This window comes from Scyliorhinus canicula, chromosome 2 (genome assembly GCF_902713615.1).
Source record: "Scyliorhinus canicula chromosome 2, sScyCan1.1, whole genome shotgun sequence".
In the NCBI taxonomy this organism is placed as follows: Eukaryota; Metazoa; Chordata; class Chondrichthyes; order Carcharhiniformes; family Scyliorhinidae; genus Scyliorhinus; species Scyliorhinus canicula.
The window spans coordinates 267,264,118-267,287,543 of record NC_052147.1 but is presented as its reverse complement, the minus strand read 5'-3'; the positions used below and the strand labels follow the sequence as shown (position 1 = coordinate 267,287,543).

Here is a 23,426-nt window from a genome sequence, read left to right as displayed (position 1 = left end):
TGAGTTTGCGATTTAATGAGGCGGAAAATACGGACTTGCAAAATTAGGAAGGAAATGGAGACCAGTGACCTCACTGGTAATCAACACTTTGTGAAAGCTGTTTGCAACAACTGGGAGAACCAGGAACTACAGTGCGACCAACTCCTATCGAACTTGTATCTTTAGCAACAGTTGGGGAGTCATTGGTGATGAAGAACTGCTGCATTAAATTTTCTTTCCCCATTGCGAAGGACCTTCCAATTAAACAGTTGGTTCCTTAGCACATACCTCCGTTAACTGAGCAAAGATTGGCCAGGAGAGATCAGTGATCAAAACATTTTTCATTTAAAAATAAGTTCTTCATTCGGTAAATCCGAACATGAACTGCAATTGCTGGTCTCCTATATTGGTTGAATAAACTCGGTTTGTTCTCACTGGAACGACGGAGGTTGAGGGGCGACCTGATGGAGGTCTACAAAACTATGAGGGGCATAGACAGAGTGGATCGTCAGAGGCTTTTCCCCAGGGTAGAGGGGTCAATTACTAGAGGGCATAGGTTTAAGGTGCGAGGGGCAAGGTTTAGAGTAGATGTACAAGGCAAGTTTTTTTACACAGAGGGTAGTGGGTGCCTGGAACTCGCTGCCAGAGGAGGTGGTGGAAGCAGGGACTATGGTGACATTTAAGGGGCATCTTGATAAATACATGAATAGGATGGGAATAGAGGGATATGGACCCAGGAAGTGTAGAAGATTGTAGTTTAGTCGGTCAGCATGGTCGGCACGGGCTTGGAGGGCCGAATGGCCTGTTCCTGTGCTGTACTTTTCCTTGTTCTTTGTATAACCTTGCATTGTTAATGGGTCTCTTGTTTATATAGTAACAGTACAACACAGCCAACTGCATAGCACAATTTTTGCCGAGCTCACAGACACTATTATACGAAAGTTATCGAGTGTACTTCAGACTCCTCAGTAATACTGTGTTTCTCTCAAAGTTAGTCTAAATGCCAATTTTTGCTCGAGTCATGATTGTGATGCTGTGAGCCTTCTGAACTACTCTAATTTGTGTAAACTTTTTTGTCATTAATTTTAGATTAATGCCAAATGCTGAAAAGTGTAGATGGGTTGTTTTTGGTCTGTAATAGCACTGAGAAATTCCAAAGGAGTTTGCTCATTAAACCACTTTCTGAGGCCCATATTTCCCCAAACACTGCATCATTTCTCAATGTTTTCAAAAGTGCACATTCAACCCTGCCGGCGATCGCTCATTACCAGTAAGTCACTTGACATTTAAAAAGGGGCCTGCTTTATGTATGCAATCCTTTAAAAATGAAATGGCTTCAGATGTTCAAGTGGATTTGCAATCTTGTCTGAATCACAAATATTGCACCCAACCTTTCCCTAATATCGGTAACTCTTTAACATTTTCTTGTGCCCAGAAATGGTTGAACAGAATGTCATGGTTTAGTAGTTAAATATTTTTCCAATGTTCCTGTCGCCCAGAAGCTGAAGACTTTCCATATGGAGAAGGTAATTTATCTCTGCTGGAGATATCTTCTCCCAGTTCAACAGCATCAGTTGCTCTCCAAAGCGGTTCAAGCACCTTTTTCTTTTGTGCCTGTTGACCTTCATTTCCCAGTGTCTAAATTACCATAGTGTGACTTCAGTGTGTAACAATGGAATTTGCCACCTGAAATGAGAAAGGGTAGCCAAAAGCTTGATGGGGTTTTTAGAGAGAACCTTAACAAAAAAAATATATGAGTTAGGACTAGAAGTAGGCCATTCAGCCCCTCGAGCCTGCTCCACCATTCAATAAGGTCGTGCATTTCACATTCAGCCGACCCCCCGATAACCTTTTCCTCTCTCGTTAATCAAGGATCTGTCCACCCCTGACTGAAAAATATTGAAGACCCTGCCTCCACCGCTCTCCAGGGAAAAGTGTTCCAAAGGTCGAATTTTTCCAGCTAAGGGTGGGGGGGGGGGGGTACACGCAACAGAAAAAGCCATTGACGTCAGTAGAACTGGGATATTCTGCTGCTGGCCAATAGCGGGCTGCCTCTGCCACCGCACAATACCCCCCCGGTGGGGAGGGTGTGGAAGATTTTGTCTGTTGACTCTTGACCCTCTGAATCTTCTCATCTCTGATTTAAATGGGAGACCCCCTGGTTCTAGCCAAGTTGGTGAGAGAAGGAGTGGTTTTGGTAAGAAATTCCAGAGCCTGAAGCCAAGGCCACTGAAGGTATGGCAGTGCTCGGGCTGGGTGAAGAGGGTAGATAACTGGCCCCACCGGATAGAGTGGGCATTGCTGTCGATTATAAATAGGTAAGGGTTAAAACATGGATGATTGAAACATCAGGATGAAAACTTTTTTTTTAAATTGAGGAGCTGGATGGGAGAAAGATGGCGACGTTTCGGTATGTAATTTCGGGGTTCAGAAGGCAACTGAAAGCACAATTGCCAATTGTGGAGCAGTGAGAACTTGGAATGTTCAAGAGGCTAAAATTGGGGAGGGTGGGGAACAGGGCGGAGATGGGTGAGGTTTTGGAGGGACAGGGATGAGAATTTTAAAAGCTTTAGATGAATACAGATCACCCCTTGGCATCTTTTGCGTTCCCTTCCTAATGTTTGAACCCTTCAGCATTGTGATGAAACTGCCTGTAACAATTTCCTCTACAGTTTTTAAGTAATGATTTTAAGGCTGTTTTCTGTCCTTTTTTTATTTTACAGGTTGAATTAAGACATGGCAACAAGTGCGGTTCCAAGTGACAATCTCCCCACGTACAAACTGGTGGTGGTGGGCGATGGTGGCGTGGGGAAAAGTGCTCTCACCATCCAATTCTTCCAAAAGATTTTTGTGCCAGATTATGATCCAACAATTGAAGACTCTTACTTGAAGCACACTGAAATCGATGGGCAGTGGGCCATCCTGGACGGTAAGTTTATAGTCGGAGGAACAATATAATTTATCTATCTCCAAAAAGTGCAGTTTTCTACATGACAGAAAGATTATTGAAATAGTGACGCGGCGTGGAAACCAATTACATACACCAAAAGCTTTTTGTCAATGTGTTGAGTTATTTTTTTTTATAAACTTGTCTTTCGCATGGCTTATTGACATAATGCTACCTAAAAGATACTGTGAGTCAAACCATGAACGCACGAAATTGGTCAATGAGCTACTGGCAGAGAAAGTGTTTAGTGTTTGAAGATTTGTTCCACCATTCTCAATTCCGAAGCAGATCAATCTGCTTTTGCCCATTTCATTATATTCTGTTGTGATATCAAAGCACTCGGGGTTTTTTCTTTTTCTTTTTGCCTTCAGTGTTACAAGAAACTACTGCTCTATCCTCCCCTCAGTAACGCTGCGAATTAGAATCGTGCCAGCAGATGTGCTTTGGGTGATCCTTCTATTTTTGCAATCCAAGGACCTTCCTTTTTGCAATCCAAGGACCTTGTATCTCCTCTCTTACAGGCATTTTCTCATTTGGGTGGCACAGTGGTTGGCACAGCTGCCTCTCCGCTCCAGGGAGCCGGGTTCAATTCCGGCCTTGGGTCGCTGTCTGTGCGGAGTTTGCACATTCGCCCCGTCTGTGTAGGTTTCCTCCGGGTGTTCCGGTTTCCCCTCTCAGTCCAAAGATGTGCAGATTAGGTGGATTAACCATGATAAATTGCCCCTTAGTGTCCAGGGAGGTGCAGGTCGGAGTATGGGATGACGCCGATGGGGGGGGGGGGGGGGAGGGCATGGGGAAGTGAGCATGGGTAGGTGCAGACACGGATGGGCCAAATGGCCTCCTTCTGCACTGTAGGGATTCTATGATTTCTTCAAAATCATACCCTTGCTGTGGGAGTTTTAAAAGGGTTGTGCATTAAATTTTATGAGGGGTGGTTTCCTGGACATTGAAGCTATCGATGTTAACAAAAAAAAAATTCCTTTCCCTAAAAACCCACATGAATTATGATATGATGGATGATCAGCCATGATCTCCTTGAATGGAGCAGGCTCAACAGACCAAATAGACTATTTGTGCTCCTATTTCCCATGTTCCCAAGTGATCAACAATAGTTGTGGGGGAAGTCCAGAACTATGGGTCATAATTTAAGGATAAGGGGTAAACCTTTTAGGACTGAGGTGAGGAGAAATTCCTTCACCCAGAGAGTGGTGAATCTGTAGAATTCATGACCACAGAAAGGCGTTGAGGCCAAAACGTTGTGTAATTTCAAGAAGGAATTGGATATAGCTCTTGGGACTAAAGGGAAGGTGGGATCATAGTATTGAATTTGATGATCAGCCATAATCATAATGAATGGCAGAGCAGGCTCAAAAGAGCCAGATAGCCTCTTTCAATTCTATTTTCTATGTATGTTAGCATAAAAGTGCTGATAAAAGACTTTTTTTTTGTTGAGGTCTTTTGTCCTGCATTCATCAGGACATTGAAGACAAAAACCTTCAATAAAAAATGTCTCTTGTCAGCTATCCTATACCATCAAACCATTATTGTTGGTCACTAGGGATACTGAGTAAATAAAAATCTTCCTATTTAAAACCCAGGTTATTTCAGGGGATTTTGAAAGTTACGTTTTTAGAACAACAGCTTGAGAGCTTGGGAAATAGGAACACGAGTAGTCTATTCGGCCTGTTTTTCAAAGAACAAAGAAAAGTACAGCACAGGAACAGGCCCTTTGGCCCTCCAAGCCTGCGCCAACCATGCTGCCCGTCTAAACTAAAATCTTCTACACTTAGCCTGCTCCGCCATTTTAAGAAGACCATCTACTTTTTGCACCACTTTTCCCACTATCCCCATATTCCTTGTTATCCCCATTATTATCCAGACTTGTATTTATGTAGCATCTTTTATCATAACAAAAAGGGTCAAGGTCCTTCGCAGAGCATTATAATGCAAGATTACAGGCTTGGCCGCATACGGAGATATTGGGGCTCGTGGCCAAATATAGAGATAAGTTTCAAGGAGTGTCTTAGAGGAAAGTAAGATATTCCAGACTTAAGGGCCTCCGTAGCTGTAAGGTGCAGCTGCCAATGTTGAAGCAATTTAAAATCTGGTATGTTTGCTAGACCAGAATAAGAGGGGCACAGATATTTTGGAGGGTTGTCGGGCTGGAGGCGATTGCAGAGATGGGGAGGGCTGAGTGCATGGAGGGGTTTTGAGAAATTTTTTAAATCAAGACTTTGACCCCGTGTTTGTGTGGGTCTCACCCCCACAACCCAAAAAAGGTGTCAAAGGTAGGTAGATTAGCCACGCTAAATTGCCCCTTAATTGGAAATAAATAATTGGGTACTCTAAATTTATTTATAACAGAAAAAAAATACTTTTGAGCAGACGGCAGCAGGGCGGCATTGCTGCCTCACTGCGCTGAGGACCGGGTTCGATCCTGGCCCCGGGTCACTGTCCGTGCGGAGTTTGCACATTTTCCCCGTGTCTGCATGAGTCTCACCCCCGCAACTCATATGTGCAAGGTAGGTGAATTGGCCACCCTAAATTGCCTGGTAATGTGTGTGTGTGTGGGGGGGGGGGGGGGGGGGAATATTGGGGAGAAAAGAGAATTGGGTACTCTTAAGTTTTTATATTTAAAAATCTTTTTTAATACTTTGATTAATCAGGCGCCAACATGGCTCAGCAAGCACTGGGGGAATGGATGTCGGAACTTTGTACGAGTTAGGGCACTGGCACAGAGATTTGTATGATCTCCAGCTTGCATGTGGCAGATTGTGTGTGTGTGGGGGGGGGGTGCGGATGCGGACCAAGAACGTGTTGGAATAGTCCAGTCCAGAGGTAATAAATAAAGCATGGAGGTTTCAGCAGCAGATAATCCAATGCAGGCCAGTGTTACAGAGGTGAAAATAAGTGATCTTAGTGATGTGATCACTTATTTCTTGGACAAATTTGGCATCAAGGTTGCGGACAATCTGCTTCAGTCTCGAACCATTTCCAGGGAGAGGGATGAAGCCAGGAGCGAGAGAATGAGTTTATGGCGGGGACAAAAGTCCATACAAAAGTCCCACCCATCCAGCTGGATAATCGTGGAGAGGTGTTGGAGGAGGTTGGTGTGGTCAACGTGAAAAAGGACGCAGACAGTCAAAAAGGATTTAGAGGGAAAGTTTATCTTTATCATGGTCACATATTAGTAGAGTTGATCCGGAGAACCGGTGGTTGTGGTTCATTTAGACTTTCAGAAGGCTTTCAACGAGGTCCCACATAGCAGATTACTATGTAAAGTTAAAGCGCATGGGATTGAAGGTAGTGTCTTGGGATGGATAGAAAGCTGGTTAGCAGACAGGAATCAAGGAGTCTTTTTCCGATTGGCAGGCAGTGACTAGTGGGGTCCCGCATGGATCTGTGCTGGGACCCCCAACTGTTCAAATTATATATTAATGACTTGAACATTCATTACTCCAAATTTGTAGAAGATACAAAGTTGGGTGGGAGAGTGAGCTACGAGGAGGATGCAGAGATGCTTCAACGTAATTTGGACAGGCTGGGTGAGTGAGCATATGTGTAGCAGAAGCAGTATGATGTGGATAAATGTGAAGTTATCCACTTTGGTAGGAAAAGTAGAAAGGCGGATTATTATTTTAATTGAGGATACTCAGCGAGACCTTGGTGTCCTTGTCTATCAGTTGCTGAAAGTAAGCGCGCAGGTACAGAAGGCAGTAAAGAAGCCAAATTTGGTATGTTAGCCTTCATAGTGAGAGGATTTGAGTATTGGAATAGGGATGTTTTACTGCAATTGTATAGGGCATTGGTGAGGCCACACCTGGAGTATTGTGTGCAGTTTTGGTGTCCTAATCTGAGGAAGGGTGTTCTTGCTTTGGAGGGAGTGCCACAAACGAATACCAGGCTGATAGATGGCAGGACTACGGGACTAAATCGGTTAGGATTATATTCATTGGAATTTAGAAGAGTGAGAGGGGATAGGATCAGACTGAGTATATTCAGAAAGAATGTTCCCGATGGTGGGGGAGTCAAGAACTAGGGGTCATAGTTTGAGGATAAGGGATAAACCTTTTAGGACTGAGTTGAGAAATTTCTTCACCCAAAGAATGGTGAATCTTTGGAATTTACCACCACAGAGTCGTTGAGGTCAAAACGTTGTGCAATTTCAAGAAGGTAGATGAGGGCAGTGTAGTCGACGTTGTCTACGTAGACTTTAGCAAGGCCTTTGACAAGGTACCGGGTGGTAGGTTGTTGCAAAAGGTTTTAATCTCAAGGAATCTAGGGTGAGGTAACCAATTGGATACAAAATTGGCTTGGTGACCGAAGCCAAAGGGTGGTTGTGGAGGATGTTTTTTTCAAACTGGAGGCCTGTGACCAGCGGTGTGCCTCCGGATCGGTGCTGGGTCCACTGTTATTTGTTATATATATTAATGATTTGGATGAGAATGTAGGAGGCATGGTTAGTAAGTTTGCAGATGACACCCAAGATTGGTGGCATAGTGGATAGTGAAGAAGGTTCTATAAGATTTGCAACAGGATCTTGACCAATTGGGCCAGTGGGCCGATTTAAATGGCAGGTGGAGTTTAATTTGGATAAATATGAGGTGATGCATATTGGTAGATCAAATCAGGGCGGACCTACTCAGTTAATGGTTGGGGGTTGGGGAGAGTTACAGAACAAAGAGATCTAGGGATACAGGTTCATATTTCCTTGAAGGTTGAGTCACGGGTGGATAGGGTGGTGAAGAAGGCATTCAGCATGCTCGGTTTTATTGGTCAGAATATTGAATACAGGAGCTGGGACATCTTGTTGAAGATGTACAAGACATTAGTAAGACCATACATGGAATATTGTATTTAGTTCTGGTCACTCTATTATAGGAAGGATATTATTAAACTAGAAAGAATGCAGAAGAGATTTACGAGGATGCTACCAGGACTTGATGGTCTGAGTTATAAGGTGAGGCTGGATAGTGTGGGACTTTCTTCCTTGGAGTGTAGGAGCCTCAGGGGTGATTGATACAGGGCTATAAAATAATGAGGGGCATAGATAAGGTAGATAGTCAACATCTTTTCCCAAAGGGAGAGGAGTCTAGGACTAGAGGGCATAGGTTTCAGGTGAGAGAGGAGAGATACAAAAGAGACCAGAGGGGAAATTTGTTCACACAGAGGGTGGTGAGCATCTGGAATGAGCTGCCAGAGGCAATGGTAGAGCCGCGTACAATTCTTTCCTTTTTTACAAAAAAACAGTTGGACAGTTACATGGACAGGGTGGGTACAGAGGGATATGGGCCAAATGCAGGCAAGTGGGACTAGCTTAGTGATAGAAACTGGGCGGCATTGTCAAGCTGGGCCGAAGGGCCTGTTTCCATGCTGTAAACATCTACCGCAGTGGGACAAACACTGATTGGAGTGATACAAATGTGGAATTCCGGGCATGGGTTAGGGAAATGATAACATGTCCACTGAAATGGGAGAGGTTTTCGCACCCAAAATTAGGAGAAAATTAGTTTTGAAAAATCCCTTGTAAATGTGGAACAAATTAAAATTTTCTTTGCAACTTTTAAAACTCGATAAAAGTAGCAAGAGATTTAAAATGAGTCTGCTGAATCAAAATGACAGCCCACAATTATTGCAGCAGCTCATGGAGCACGGTTTTAGTGCCTGAAAAGAGTTACGCCATTAAAGGTTTTCATCTTGAGCTCCTCGGGACGGGTCTAGATATTGCCATGGTAAATGTATTGTACTTGGTGCTTTTGAAAGTTTATTCAAATGGCATAATGTTTGGATGTACTCCATTTGTCTGCAGGATAGCCCCCTGCATATGAATATATGTAGTTTCTAGCAAGCAGAAGTATCGACATTGCGAACCCAGCTGATCTTAAATTGGTTGTGAGTGTCGGTTTGGCACCCTCTGGCTTGTTCAGTAAGTGCTGCCCAATCGCAGAATCACACCTAATATTAAAAATCTGAGCAACATTTTCAAGCTAGTTCACGCTGCTATTATGTGGTGTTTTCCACTAACAGGGTGCTGGCAAAAGGATGCCCTGACTATGGGTAATGCAGTATATTAATTTGGGTGCTAGTGAATCACCCAATGCCAGGTATGCAGGCCGCCTTGCCCAAGTGAAGGCGAGGCAGATCATAGCAAACAGCATGTTGCTTCAGCTGTTCGCAATAGGCGTACTCCACCACCTTGTGCTCAGAACCTCCTAAGCTGTGATTCTATAATTGGGCAGTGCTTGCTGAACAATCTCAAATGCGCCAAGGATTACACTAACAACCACCTTGAGAAATTTGGCATTCTTGCTATCGCCATGAGTGCAGGATGAAAAGCTTCAATGGCATGTCTCTCCTTTTCTGTACCACCAAAATGGTTTTAATCTCGATGAGATGGCAGGTTTTTGAAAACTAAAGTTTTCAATTTAACTTTTTTTTAAAAAGGAACATGTGACTTGGAAGCAGACATGGGCTCAATTCAACTAAATGGGGACAAAGTTCCAAAGCGAGCGCACTTAGCGGCATGTTTCCTGGCGCTCGCAGTGCCTAGAATCATTTGACATTTAGCACGACTCGTGGTGTATAAGGGGTCTCAGTGGTGATGCACAGCCGAGGATGCACATAGACCCATTGGGGAACTCCGCTCGCCGGAACTCCCCAGTGTAGCGAGAGAAAATGGCATCCCGATTTCCGAGGCCCCTGAAGTAATCCATGCACCCTCCCTCTAATACCCATGCAGGGTACCCCTGGCCCAATTGTGCTCAGAAAATGCCAGCCTAGCAATGCCACATGGGCATCTTGCAAAGCTGGCACTGCCAGCATGCTTAACTGGCACCAACAGTGCCTGGGCACCACCCTGCCCTAAGGATATGAAGCTGGGGACCTCTGATCCCCTGGGAGACCCCACACACGTGCCATTCCATCTGGTCCCTGTTTGTGGGGGCCAGTGCTGAATGACGTTCGCCTGAGGTCGCCAAGGCAAAGAGGATGAATCCCAAACCTCAGCTACCTCAAGAATTGGCACATGAGAGTGCGATGAGCTGTCTTGCTCTAATATGCAGATTTGTAAAATGTGATCCCGTCCACAATGGGAAGAATTTCCTTCGCAACGTCTTGCGAGATTGTGTTGGATCTCGCGAGGCACTACGATAAGGTAGATCCCGGTAGCGGAGTCTCCCGTCTTTTATCAGTCACGTTGCGCCAAAGCGAGCTGCTTTTTTGATCGGCCCATAGGCTCATACAGCCCTTCCACCCTGCTCCACCATTCAGCAAGATTGTGGCTGACCTGGCTGTGATCTCAAATCTATTTTACTATAATAGCTATATACAATAACTCTTCACTCCTTGTCTATCAAAAATCTGTCTGACTCACCTTTGAATTAATTCACTGACCCAGCCTCCACTGCTCTCTGGGGAAGCGTACTCCACATACTCCATCTTAAATGGTAGACCTCGTATTCTTAAACTCTGCCACCCAGTTCTAGTCTCTCCCACAAGCGGAAGCACTCTCCTAATATCAACCTCATCAAATCCCCTCAAGACTGGGCAGGACTGGAACCGATGTCCTAGGGGGGGTGTTTTCTAGAGCTGTTGGGGAGGGTTTAAACTAATGTGGCAGGGGGATGGGAACCGATGCAGGAAGTTGGAAGGTAGTAAAACAGGGACAGAAGCAAAAGGAAGTAAGGGGAAAAGTGCAAGGCAGAGAAGACATAGTCAAAAATCTAAAAGGGCGACAGTACAAGGTACAGTGACTGAGGGGAGCTCAGTGAATAGGCCCAGTAATAACAAAAGGAATAAAACTGGAGATGTTAAGATTCAAAACAGAGGTAAAAAAACCAACATAAGTGTACTTTACCTGAATGCTCGTAGTATTCGGAATAAAGTAAATGAGTTGATGGCGCAAATCATCTTGAATGACTATGATTTAGTGGCCATTACTGAAACATGGTTAAAGGATGGTCACGACTGGGAGTTAAATATCCGAGGGTACCAAACTATTCGGAAGGACAGAGTGGATGGTAAGGGAGGTGGTGTTGCTCTGTTCTTTAAGGATGACATCCGGGCAATAGTAAGGGATGACATCGGTGCTATGGAGGATAAGGTTAAATCCATTTGGGTGGAAATCAGGAATAGTAAGGCGAAAAAGTCACTGATAGGAGTAGTCTATCGGCCACCAAATAGTAATGTTATGGTGGGGCAAGCAATAAACAAAGAAATAACTGATGCATGTAGAAATGGTACAGCAGTTATCATGGGGGATTTTAATCTACATGTCGATTGGTTTAACCAGGTCGGTCAAGGCAACCTTGAGGAGGAGTTTATAGAATGTATCCGCGATAGTTTCCTAGAACAGTATGTAATGGAACCTACGAGGGAACAAGCGGTCCTAGATCTTGTCCTGTGTAATGAGACAGGATTGATTCATGATCTCATAGTTAGGGATCCTCTCGGAAGGAGCGATCACAATATGGTGGAATTTAAAATACAGATGGAGGGTGAGAAAGTAAAATCAAATACTAGTGTTTTGTGTTTAAACAAAGGAGAGTACAGGGGGATGAGTTGAGGAACAGTGGAGAACCTTCCAAGCGATTTTTCACAGTGCTCAGCAAAGGTTTATACCAACAAAAAGGAAGGTCGGTAGAAAGAGGGAAAATCGACCGTGGATATCCAAGGAAATAAGGGAGAGTATCAAATTGAAGGAAAAAGCATATAAAGTGGCAAAGATTGCTGGGAGATTAGAGGACTGGGAAATCTTTAGGGGGCAACAGAAAGCTACTAAAAAAGCTATAAAGAAGAGTAAGGTAGAGTATGAGAGTAAACCTGCTCAGAATATAAAAACAGACAGTAAAAGTTTTTACAAATATATAAAACAAAAAAGAGTGGCTAAGGTAAATATTGGTCCTTTAGAGGATGAGAAGGGAGTTTTAATAATGGGAAATGAAGAAATGGCTGAGGAACTGAACAGGTTTTTTGGGTCGGTCTTCACAGTGGAAGACACAAATAACATGCCAGCGACTGGTAGAAATGAGGCTATGACAGGTGAGGACCTTGAGAGGATTGTTATCACTAAGGAGGCAGTGATGGGCAAGCTAATGGGGCTAAAGGTAGACAAGTCTCCTGGCCCTGATGGAATGCATCCCAGAGTGCTAAAAGAGATGGCTAGGGAAATTACAGATGCACTAATTATGATTTACCAAAATTCACTAGACTCTGGGGTGGTCCCAGTGGATTGGAAATGAGCAAACGTGACATCACTGTTTAAAATAGGAGGTAGGCAGAGAGCAGGAAATTATAGGCCAGTGAGCTTAACTTTGGTAGTAGGGAAGATGCTGGAATCTATCATCAAGGAAGAAATAGCGAGGCATCTGGATAGAAATTGTCCCATTGGGCAGACGCAGCATGGGTGCGTAAAGGGCAGGTCATGCCTAACTAATTTAGTGGAATTTTTTGAGGACATTACCAGTGCAGTAGATAACGGGGAGCCGATGGATGTGGTATATCTGGTTTTCCAGAAAGTCTTTGACAAGGTGCCACACAAAAGGTTGCTGCATAAGATAAAGATGCATGGCATTAAGGGTAAAATAGTAGCATGGATAGAGGATTGGTTAATTAATAGAAAGCAAAGAGTTGGGATTAATGGGTGTTTCTCTGGTTGGCAATCAGTAGCTAGTGGTGTCCCTCAGGAATCCGTGTTGGGCCCACAATTGTTCACAATTTACATAGATGATTTGGAGTTGGGGACCAAGGGCAATGTGTCCAAGTTTGCAGATGACACTAAGATGAGTGGTAAAGCGAAAAGTGCAGAGGATACTGGAAGTCTGCAGAGGGATTTGGATAGGCTAAGTGAATGGGCTAGGGTCTGGCAGATGGAATACAATGTTGACAAATGTGAGGTTATCCATTTTGGTAGGAATAACAGCAAACGGGATTATTATTTAAACGATAAAATATTAAAGCATGCCGCTGTTCAGAGAGACTTGGGTGTGCTAGTGCATGAGTCACAGAAGGTTGGTTTACAAGTGCAACAGGTGATTAAGAAGGCAAATGGAATTTTGTCCTTCATTGCTAGAGGGATGGAGTTTAAGACTAGGGAGGTTATGTTGCAATTGTATAAGGTGTTAGTGAGGCCACACCTGGAGTATTGTGTTCAATTTTGGTCTCCTTACTTGAGAAAGGACGTACTGGCACTGGAGGGTGTGCAGAGGAGATTCACTAGGTTAATCCCAGAGCTGAAGGGGTTGGATTATGAGGAGAGGTTGAGTAGACTGGGACTGTACTCATTGGAATTTAGAAGGATGAGGGGGGATCTTATAGAAACATTTAAAATTATGAAGGGAATAGATAGGATAGATGCGGGCAGGTTGTTTCCACTGGCGGGTGACAGCAGAACTAGGGGACATAGTCCTAAATCTACTTCCCCTTATTTTGAGGCTGAGTTTAGGAGGAACTTCTTCACCCAAAGGGTTGTGAATCTATGGAATTCCTTGCCCAGTGAAGCAGTTGAGGCTCCTTCATTACATGTTTTTAAGGTAAAGATAGATAGTTTTTTGAAGAATAAAGGGATTAAGGGTTATGGTGTTCGGGCCGGAAAGTGGAGCTGAGTCCACAAAAGATCAGCCATGATCTAATTGAATGGCGGAGCAGGCTCGAGGGGCCAGATGGCCTACTCCTGCTCCTAGTTCTTATGTTCTAAGACATTTTATAGGCAGGATTTACCAGGCAACCCGCCGTGTGTTTTTCGGAGGTGATGGGAGTTTCTGGTCACGCCATTGTCAACATGATTTCTCATTGACTGCACCCCTCGCCGCCGGGAAACCTGTGCGCTGTCGGTGGGACTGGAATATCTCACCGACGTGAACAGCCGGTGAATTTGGCCCACTTACGTTTCTTCTAAAAAGGCCCAACCTGTTCAACCTTTCTTCAAAAGATAAACTCCTCATTCCAGGAATAGGTCGACTAAAGCTTTCACTGAATTGCTTCAAATGCAATTATATCTTTTTTTAAATAAGGGGACTAAAACTGTACACAGCATTCCAGATGTAGACTGACCAACGCCACGTACAGATACAGTAAAACGTCCCCAGTTTTATGTTCCATTCCCTTGCAATAAATGTCAACAGTCAAATATTATTGTGGGCAAAACTGTGCGTTTTGAAGTCCAATTTGTACAAACCTGATGATTCTAATTTTTGTAATTGTAGCCAATTTTCATATTAAAGTCTGTTTTGGCTTGTATAGTAGTCCAAAGCATGTCAAATTATACATCTAATCAGCTGTAATCCAATTTTGTTTGAAACAAGTGAACAGAATAAATGTATACTTTGATGCATATTCGCATCTTACCAAAGGCTTGAGCTTGCTTCAGTGCAATTCTCAGTTGAATTTGGAGCTGAAAATTGTTATGAGGCCGGAAAATTGTTTTTGTGACTGAAGTAATATAATAATCGCTTAATGTCACAAGTAGGCTTCAATGAAGTTACTGTGAAAAACCCCTAGTCACCACATTCTGGCGCCTGTTGGGGAGGCCTGTACGGGAACTGAACCCACGCTGCTGCCTTGTTCTGCATTACAAGCCAGCTGTTTAGCCCACTCTGCTGAACGAGCCCCATGGTAAAGTTGCAAGCTTTACATATGTTTGCATCATGCATGCCATGTAGAAGCTGCATGCATACGATGGCATGACTGCAAGACAGCACATCTTTGGATGCAGTTTTTAAAGTGCAAAACAAGGATTTTTCTTTTCCCTCTTCCCCCCCCCCCCCCCCCCAACTAACTAAATTCTTTCCCCTTCACAAAGCAATCCAGGAACTGATTATACCATTTGTTATTGAAACTGCATTACTCCCAGTTCAGGCTCCCTCTACTTTGTTTTAAAAATGTGCCTGAACTCCCAACCCCAGGTTTACGAAAGTAGAATGCTTTATATCTCATACCAGCCTTCCTTGCACTTTCTCCAAGTAAGACAATAGGAGGCTTTGACTCACATACACTAGAACCTTGATAGAGGCTGTCCATAGGTTTTCGAACCAGAGGGGATCTATTAACATCAATAGTCTATGGTTGATCTGAACCGAAACCCCAGAAATAAAAGAACACAGTTCTGACCTGGTGAACTGTGCAATTCAAATACCACACCTTAAATCCTGATCTACATCCATTCCCGGCAAATTGTTTTATACGTGACTGCGATTGCTGGAATTATTATTTTATAGATCTGGTACAGGGTGAGGACCGTGGTCATTTTAATAGTGCAAACATTCTCACTAAACTTGCAAAGTATAGAAAGGGATCTGCCACTTTCAATGTTGTACATTTAATATGACAGACAGAAGATTTATTAAGGAAGCATTATGCTATTCCCCATTTGGACTATGTAACCTTCCCCATGTGACAGTTCCTGTAAGGAATTAATAAGGTCATGTTTGTCTCCTGGCAACCACCAGTGTGGCAATGCTTGTAAGAGCATAAGAAATATTGGGATGAGACTACCTTGCACCACCATCCACTCTAATCATAGCTCTTTGAAAGAGCCAATGGACTGATTGGCCTCTTGTACTGCATTATTCTAGGATTTTACATTCCTATTTTCTATCGCAGATGTCTTAATTCCCTTAAAATGCAAGAAAGTAAGACTACCTGAGAATGTAAAGAAGCTAATGTGCTACCTAAGATTCTTTATCTTGAAGCACAGTGGTTGAAAATTTAGCCTCCACCCCCCCCCCCCCCCCCCCCCCCCCCCCCCCCCCCCACAAACAAAAGGTGGTTTAGGTATCGACTTTTCATCTCGGTGGGCGATGTTTTTAAGTCCAGATTTGAAATGCGTTTTGAGTTGTCTTCATACAGCTCCTGATTGCCATGGGCTCATAGCACAATTGTACTTTTCATTCAGCAGCAAATGGCAGTGATGTCAGAGAAGCTACAGTGTACCTGGCGGAATGAGGGGCTCTTCATTCATTAATTGGGTATATAGTTGTAAAGTTGTTGGTCAGTCAGCTGTTAATTTTAAGAATCTAAACGGTTGTAAGAGTATGGAGCCGAGGTGGGTCACAGGTCAGCCATCATCTCACTGATTGGCGGAACTGACTTGTGGAGCTAAACGGCATACTCCTGTTGTTGCCTTTCTAAAACAAAAGGACCATGTGGCAACAAGAGTGGAACTAACTGGATAGTTCTTTCAAAGAGCTAGCACAAACGCCTTGGACCAAATGGCCTACTTCTGCCTTTGACCAAATGGCCTATTTGTGTGTTGAATGATTCTGTGAAAGGGACAGGAACACCATACCGCTGATATTTAACACTCATCAGAGCTAGATTAAGTTTGTTTCACTCATCAGAGCTAGATTAAGTTTGTTCTGCTAACTTTTTTTTCCCCCCCACAAACCTGATAATACAATTTGAGTTAAATTTTAAAATAGAATTGAGATTTAAGAAATAATTGTTGCAACAAGAAATTATCTCTAATTGCTGTATTGCAGATCTTGTCGTCTCCTCACCTAATACAGCGGTGTTGCAAGACACTTTTATGATGGTGACAGCGCTCCATTTAATGCAATGTTTTGCATTGACTTAAATCCAGAGGCAAAGTGTGGTTTCCTGAGTTCCAGTATTCAGGACTATAATTATAGAGCACTAAAGCAAGGAGGTCATGACGCACCGTTCAAAAATGCCGAGTTCAGCCTCCACGGGAGTATTGTGTCAAACTCTGGGTGGCACACTTTAGGAAAGATGTGAAGGCTTTGAAAAAGAATTGCAAGAAGGGTGCTGGGCCTGAAGCACCTCCGTTGTCAGTAATGTTTGGAGGAACTGGGGTTAGTGTGGAGAAGATGGGAGAGGAAATTTGATGGTGGTGCTCAAAATCATGATGGAGTCTGGGCAGCATAGACTGGGATGCGATGGGGGGAATGCAGAGAGGGGAAACGGAGAATACCTTGCAATTTTGAGATGATTGACAAAAGAACCATGAGTGACATGAGGAAAATCATTCTATCCACTGGAGTTTAGAAGGGTGAGAGGTGACTTAGTTGAAACTTTTTTTTTAAGTTCCTGTGGGTTCTTGATGGGGTGGATATGGCAATGATGTTCCCTCTTGTGGGAGAATCTGGAACGAGGGGTCGCTGTTTCAAAATAGGGGTTTGTCCATTTAAGACCGAGAGAAAGATAATTATTTTTCTGAGGATTGGGTTTTTGGAACTCTTCTAAAGGTGGTAGAAGCAGAGCCTTTGAATGTTTTTTCAGACGGCTAGGTAGATTCATGATTGAGGTTACAATCTGATCAGCCATGGTCCATTGAATGGCGGGTTAGGCTCGAGGGGGCTGAGTGGCCTACTATTTGTTTGAAAAACCTTTTTTACGCAGCGAATGTTTAGGATCTGGAATGCACTGACTAAAGGAGTATAGCGGAGACTGTCAATCATGGCTTTCAAGAGGGAATTCGACACGGTTACAGAAAAATGGCAGGAGAGTTGGACAAGCTGAGCTGCTCTTGCAGAGAGACATAATGGGCCAAATGGCATCTTATCTTGTATGTATGATTCTATTAACAGCCCTGAGAGATTTGGTGAGACAGTATTTTACACTGAACCTTTTTTTTACCTCTGCATTGATTCCATCAAAGGATAATGAGCTGATCAAGGTGAGGGCCCTCACGTGTTTAATCCCATTCCTAGCTGAGCATCAAATACCCATTTGTTATCTGACACAATTGGCAATCTTTCTCTGAAATTACTTTAGAATAGCTGGAATGTTAATTCCAGCATTGTGCTGCCGAATTGCAGTGTGTTTCCCTAAATTTGGGATTGAGCTGTGTTTCAGCAATGAACATTTCATATAAAAAGAGGAGGTTACTCTACTGATGAGCAGCAGATGTGAAGTTGTCACACGAGCATATGATATGAAAGCTCGTAATTTAGTTTTTAAAAACGTTTGTGTATGATCGATAATCGGGGCGGCACAGTGGTTAGCACTGCTGCATGACAGGGACCCGGGTTAAATTTCCGGCCTTGGGTCACTATCGGTGTGCGGAGTCTGCACGTTCTCCCTGTGTCTGTGTGGGTTTCCTCCAGTTTCCTCCCTCATTCCAAACATGTGCAGGTTGGGTGGATTGGCCGTGCTAAATAGCCCTTTAGTGTCCAAAGGTTAGGTGGGGTTGCGGTGGTCGGGCCTAGGTCGGGTGCTCTTTCGGAGGGTCAGTGCACACTCAGTTCCGAGGCAGCTGATGTGTGAAGGCTGCATCAGGAAGGCTTTATTTGATGACCTCAGTGAAGGCACATTAATAAAGCAATTGCCACGGGAATTCGGGCAAACAAACCTTTCGAACTTCACTTCCGTGTTCTTGTTTATATTGGCCACATGGTGACTTGAGCAAAGGAAATTACTATTTTAAATACATTTTATGAGGCATGGCGTGGGCACCATTGTTGTTGATATTAGTGACTGAACTAATGTGCTGCTATTCCCTCACTTCGAGGGGTGAACTTCCACTTGTATGCGAAGCTGTACCCCTCCCACCACAATAACTACATTGTCTGCCGACTAACTGACATCAAGTTATGGATGAACCATTTAAATACTAGGAAAGTCACACAGCCATTCTACTTGCTCCTGTCACCATCTCCCACTGACTCCCTCCTTGCCGTGCTCTCTCGGGCTGAACCGGATATCAACGACCTCAGCGCCCTGTTCAAATTTTCTGAGCTGAGTGGGTAATGTCTCCATTACCCACACTACCACCTCCACAACGTTGCTTACCTCTGCCCCTGCTCACTTCATCTGCCACAAACCCAATATCGGCACCCGTATTGCCTCTATAAATTCGACATTTGCAATAATTTCTTTCCATGGCCTCCCAAAGTCCATTCTGCAACCTTTAACTTGTGCCGAGCTTGTCTATGTGCATCCTGTACAAAACCCTACTTTGCAGGACCATGTTCTCTTCGACCTCCACCAGCTCTAAATCCCCCAGGGCACTGAAACCCTTGTTTACACATCATAAGGTCTAATTTCCCCCTATCCATTTTCAACGTCCTCTTCTGGTGCTGTGTCTCAGCTCATACCTTGCTGTGCTTCAACTCTGGCCATCTGTGCATCTATCCCTCCACAGAAACCTGCCTTTTTGTGCGTGGTATTAGCTCGACCTCTGAACCATTCCTGCAGAGATAGTGACAGGAACAAATAGAATGGCTGTGACTTTTCTAGTATTCAAATGGTTCATCCATAACTTGATGTCAGTTAAGTCGGCAAACAATGTAGTCACAGTGGGGCAAGGTAAAGTTGCTATATAAATACAAGGTGTCTATTTCTTTGTCCATTACTAATCAACATTAACCCATGTAGTGACGAGGGGTTAGATCAGTAAACTAGATGGCTAGAATGTGATGCAAATGGCACTGGTTAATTCCCGTACCGGTTGTGGGATCATAGAGACCTGCCTCCTCTCCTTGACCTACACTGTGGAGAAGTCCTCCTCGAGCGGTGTGTAACCAAGAACAATGCCTTGTCTTTAGTGGATTATGTTGGTGACCCATGCAGAACAAATGGCTAACTGCCTCTGCTAAATAACAACAAAAAAAAAAGGTTATATAATTGTTAACTGAGAGTCAACCACGTTGTTGTGGATCTGGAGTCTCATCTGGGCCAGATCGGGTATGGAGAGCAGATTTCCTTCCCTAAAGGGCATTAGTGAACCGGATGGGTTCACACAGGCTTTCCACCAATAGACTACCTCGGTGCTTTTACAATCAATAAATTAAGTGTAGCCACTTGCTGTAAAGTAGGAAATGGGACTGAGTAAACTGTCCACAAACAATAGTGCGATAATCTGCTTTGGTTATGTTGATTGACGGAGAAACATTGACCAAGACATCGAAGATAACTCCCTGATCAGGATCAAATAGAGCTATTGGATCTTTTACATCTACCAGAGCATGCTGGCTGGGCCGCGTCATCTGAAAGTCCCAGCTCCCAACAGTGTAGCACAGCACTGGAATAATGCAGCACTGCACTCGAGTGGCAGCCTTGATTTTTGTGTTTGGGTCACTGATGCATCTTGATGATGTATTAACCGTTCCACCATCAATAATGCAAATAGTAAGAATGCGAGTTGAGAAATCTGCCAATGGTTCTCTATTACTGTCTACCACAAGCCCGCCTACATAGATCACCTCATCTGGGAGGGGAAAAACACCGCAGGCAACCACCCCATGTGGAAGCAAGCACTGAAATTTGGTTCAGCAAGTTTTGAGGACCATCCACTTACCAAAAGCACAGCATCAAATGTGTACCAGAGGAAGGGTAGAGATGACACGGCTGCAGAAGTTGTGCGCACGCAAGCACGCACGCGCGCGCACGCACACACACACACACACACACACACCCGCCAATCTTCTATCATATAAACCTAAGAGCCCTCCAAATTGGGGCAGGATCTGCCATTTGGCAAGACTGTGGCGTCTACTTTCCTGTCTACCTGGCATACTCTTAGAAGATTCTTGACCGACGAGGGAGTCAATCTAACTCGACCTTAAAAATATTCAATGACCCTGCTTCCACTGCCCTCTGGGGAAGAGAATTCCACAGACTAATAACCCTCTGAGACAATAAGTTTCTATTCCTCTGTCATAAGCTGGAGGCCCCTTGTGTCCCCTCGTTCTAGCCTCTCCTGTCAGGAGAAACATCCTTTCAACATTCGCACTGTCAAGCCCCCTCAGAATCTTCAATATTTCAATAAGATCTCTTTCATTCTTCTAACCTCTTTGGATACACAGCTAACCTTTCCTCCGTGAGCCAACTCCTCTGTCCCAGGAATTAACCAAGTGAATCTTCTCTGCACTGCTTCTAATGCAATTATATCCTTTTTTTTTTAAATGAGGAGACAAAACTACACTGTACTACAGATGTGGTCTCACCAACGCCCTGAACAACTAAAATTAAATAATCTTTATTGTCACACGTAGGCTTACATTAGCACTGCAATGAAGTTAGTGAAAAGCCCCTAGTCACCACATTCATCAGTATTCACGCAGAAAAAAGACAATGTTGTCGAGGAGAATACTGAGATACAGGCTACGAGACGAGAAGGGCTTGAGTTTCATAAGGAGGAGGTGTTAGCAATTCTGGAAAGTGTGAAAATAGATAAGACCCCTGGGCCGGATGGGATTTATCCTAGGATTCTCTGGGAAGCTAAGGAGGAGATTGCTGAGCCTTTGGCTTTGATCTTTATGTCGTCATTGTCTACAGGAATAGTGCCAGAGGACTGGAGGATAGCAAATGCTGTCCTCTTGTTCAAGAAGGGGAGTAGAGACAATCCCGGTAACGATAGACCAGTGAGCCTTACTTCTGTTGTGGGCAAAGTCTTGGAAAGGTTTATAAGAGATAGGATTTATAATCATCTGGAAAGGAATAATTTGATTAGGGATAGTCAACACGGTTTTGTGAAGGGTAGGCCGTGCCTCACAAACCTTATTGAGTTCTTTGAGAAGGTGATCAAACAGGTGGACGAGGGTAAAGCAGTTGATGTGGTGTATATGGATTTCAGTAAAGCGTTTGTTAAGGTTCCCCACGGTAGGCTATTGCAGAAAATACAAAGCATGGGATTCGGGGTGATTTAGCAGTTTGGATCAGAAATTGGATAGCTGTAAGAAGTCAGAGGGTGGTGGTTGATGGGAAATGTTCAGCCTGAAGTTCAGTTACTAGTGGTGTACCACAAGGATCTGTTTTGGGGCCACTGCTGTTTGTCATTTTTATAAATGACCTGGAGGAGGGCGTAGAAGGATGGGCGAGTAAATTTGCAGATGACACTAAAATCGGTGGAGTTGTGGACATTGCGGAAGGATATTGCAGGTTACAGAGGGAATAGATAAGCTGCAGAACTGGGCTGAGAGGTGGCAAATGGAGTTTAATGCAGAAAAGTGTGAGGTGATTCATTTTGGAAGGAGTAACCGGAAGATAGAGTACTGGGCTAATGGTAAGATTCTTGGAGTGTGGATGAGCAGAGAGATCTCGGTGTCCATGTACATAGATCCCTGAAAGTTGCCACCCAGGTTGATAGGGTTGTTAAGGTGTACGGCATGTTAGCTTTTATTGGCAGAGGGATTGAGTTTCGGAGCCATGAGGTCACGTTGCAGCTGCACAAAACTCTGGTGCGGCCACATTTGGAGTATTGCGTGCAGTTCTGATCGCCACATTATAGGAAGGATGTGGAAGCATTGGAAAGGATGCAGAGGAGATTTACCAGGATGTTGCCTGGTATGGAGGGAAGATCTTATGAGGAAAGGCTGAGGGACTTGAGGCTGTTTTCGTTAGAGAGAAGAAGGTTAAGAGGTGACTTAATAGAGGCATACATGATGATCAGAGGATTAGATAGGGTGGACAGTGAGAGCCTTTTCCCTCGGATGGTGATGGCTAGCACGAGGGGACATAGCTTTAAATTGAGGGGAGATAGATATAGGACAGATGTCAGAGGTAGATTCTTTACTCAGAGAGTGGTAAGGGCGTGGAATGCCCTGCCTGCAACAGTAGATGACTCGCCAACGTTAAGGGCATTTAAATGGTAATTGGATAAACATATGGATGATAAGGGAATAGTGTAGATGGGCTTTAGAATGGTTTCACAGGTCGGCGCAACATCGAGGGCCGAAGGGTCTGCACTGCGCTGTAATGTCCTATGTTCTATTCGGGCGCCTGTTTTGGTGCAGCTGGTACGGGAATTGAACCCACGCTGCTGGCCTTGCATTGATTGGTGGTGGGGATCCCATCAGCGCTCTCCCTAAAAATGAACTTTAGAAAGTTTTCAAGAGAATCATGCCCTATTTTCCATTCGCCAAATTATTGTCCACTCACTTAACCTATCAATATCACAAATTAGCTGTCTAGCCCACTGAGCTAAACCAGCCTGAACTGACTGTAGCAGAACATTCCGATTCCACTCCCTTTGCCATAAATGACATTCCATTTGGCTTCCTAATCTCTTGCAGTACCTGCATACTAGCTTTGGTGATTCATGTACGGCACCCAGATCCCTTTACCTCAAGGAGTTCTGCAATCTCTCTACATTTAAATAACATGCTGCGCTTCTATTTTTCCTGTCAAAGTGGAGAAGTTCCTATTTTCCCGCATTATGGGTGCGATCCACCGGCTGCATTGCACTCTCCCTTGAGCGTGATGCGACCAATTAATGCCAGGGGAGCCCTCTCCAGGAGAGCTTCCCAATAGTCTTCACGCCGCGCAGGATTCACCCAAGTCCCGCGAGGCTTCAGAGTCCGAATCCCGCCCACAGAGAACGGGACCAAACTGTTTTAAACCAGCTTCAGCAAACTTACCCGGCATCCGCCAGCCTCCCTCCACCGGCCACAAACATGGACCAGGCGGAAGAGCATCCAGTAGGTCTCCTAGCCCATCTGATCAGAGATGGTGCAGGGTGGTCCTCCGGCATGTGGGCACCCTGGCACTGCCAAGGTGCTGAGATGGCACTGCCAAGGGTCAGGGGCTAAAGAGGGCCATGCCT

General features: G+C 44.3%; 1 protein-coding gene across 3 annotated transcripts in view; it reads left to right on the top strand.

Moving 5' to 3' along the window:
• The window catches only part of si:ch73-116o1.2 (ras-related protein M-Ras), a 71,674-nt gene that overhangs the window by 21,654 nt on the left and 26,594 nt on the right, over positions 1–23,426 (top strand). For all 3 annotated transcript variants that reach the window (XM_038790060.1, XM_038790059.1, XM_038790061.1), the window contains one exon: positions 2,703–2,908. In XM_038790060.1, the coding sequence (XP_038645988.1) occupies positions 2,716–2,908 (193 nt within the window). In that variant the 5' untranslated portion in view covers positions 2,703–2,715. The remainder of the gene's footprint in view (positions 1–2,702; positions 2,909–23,426) is intronic.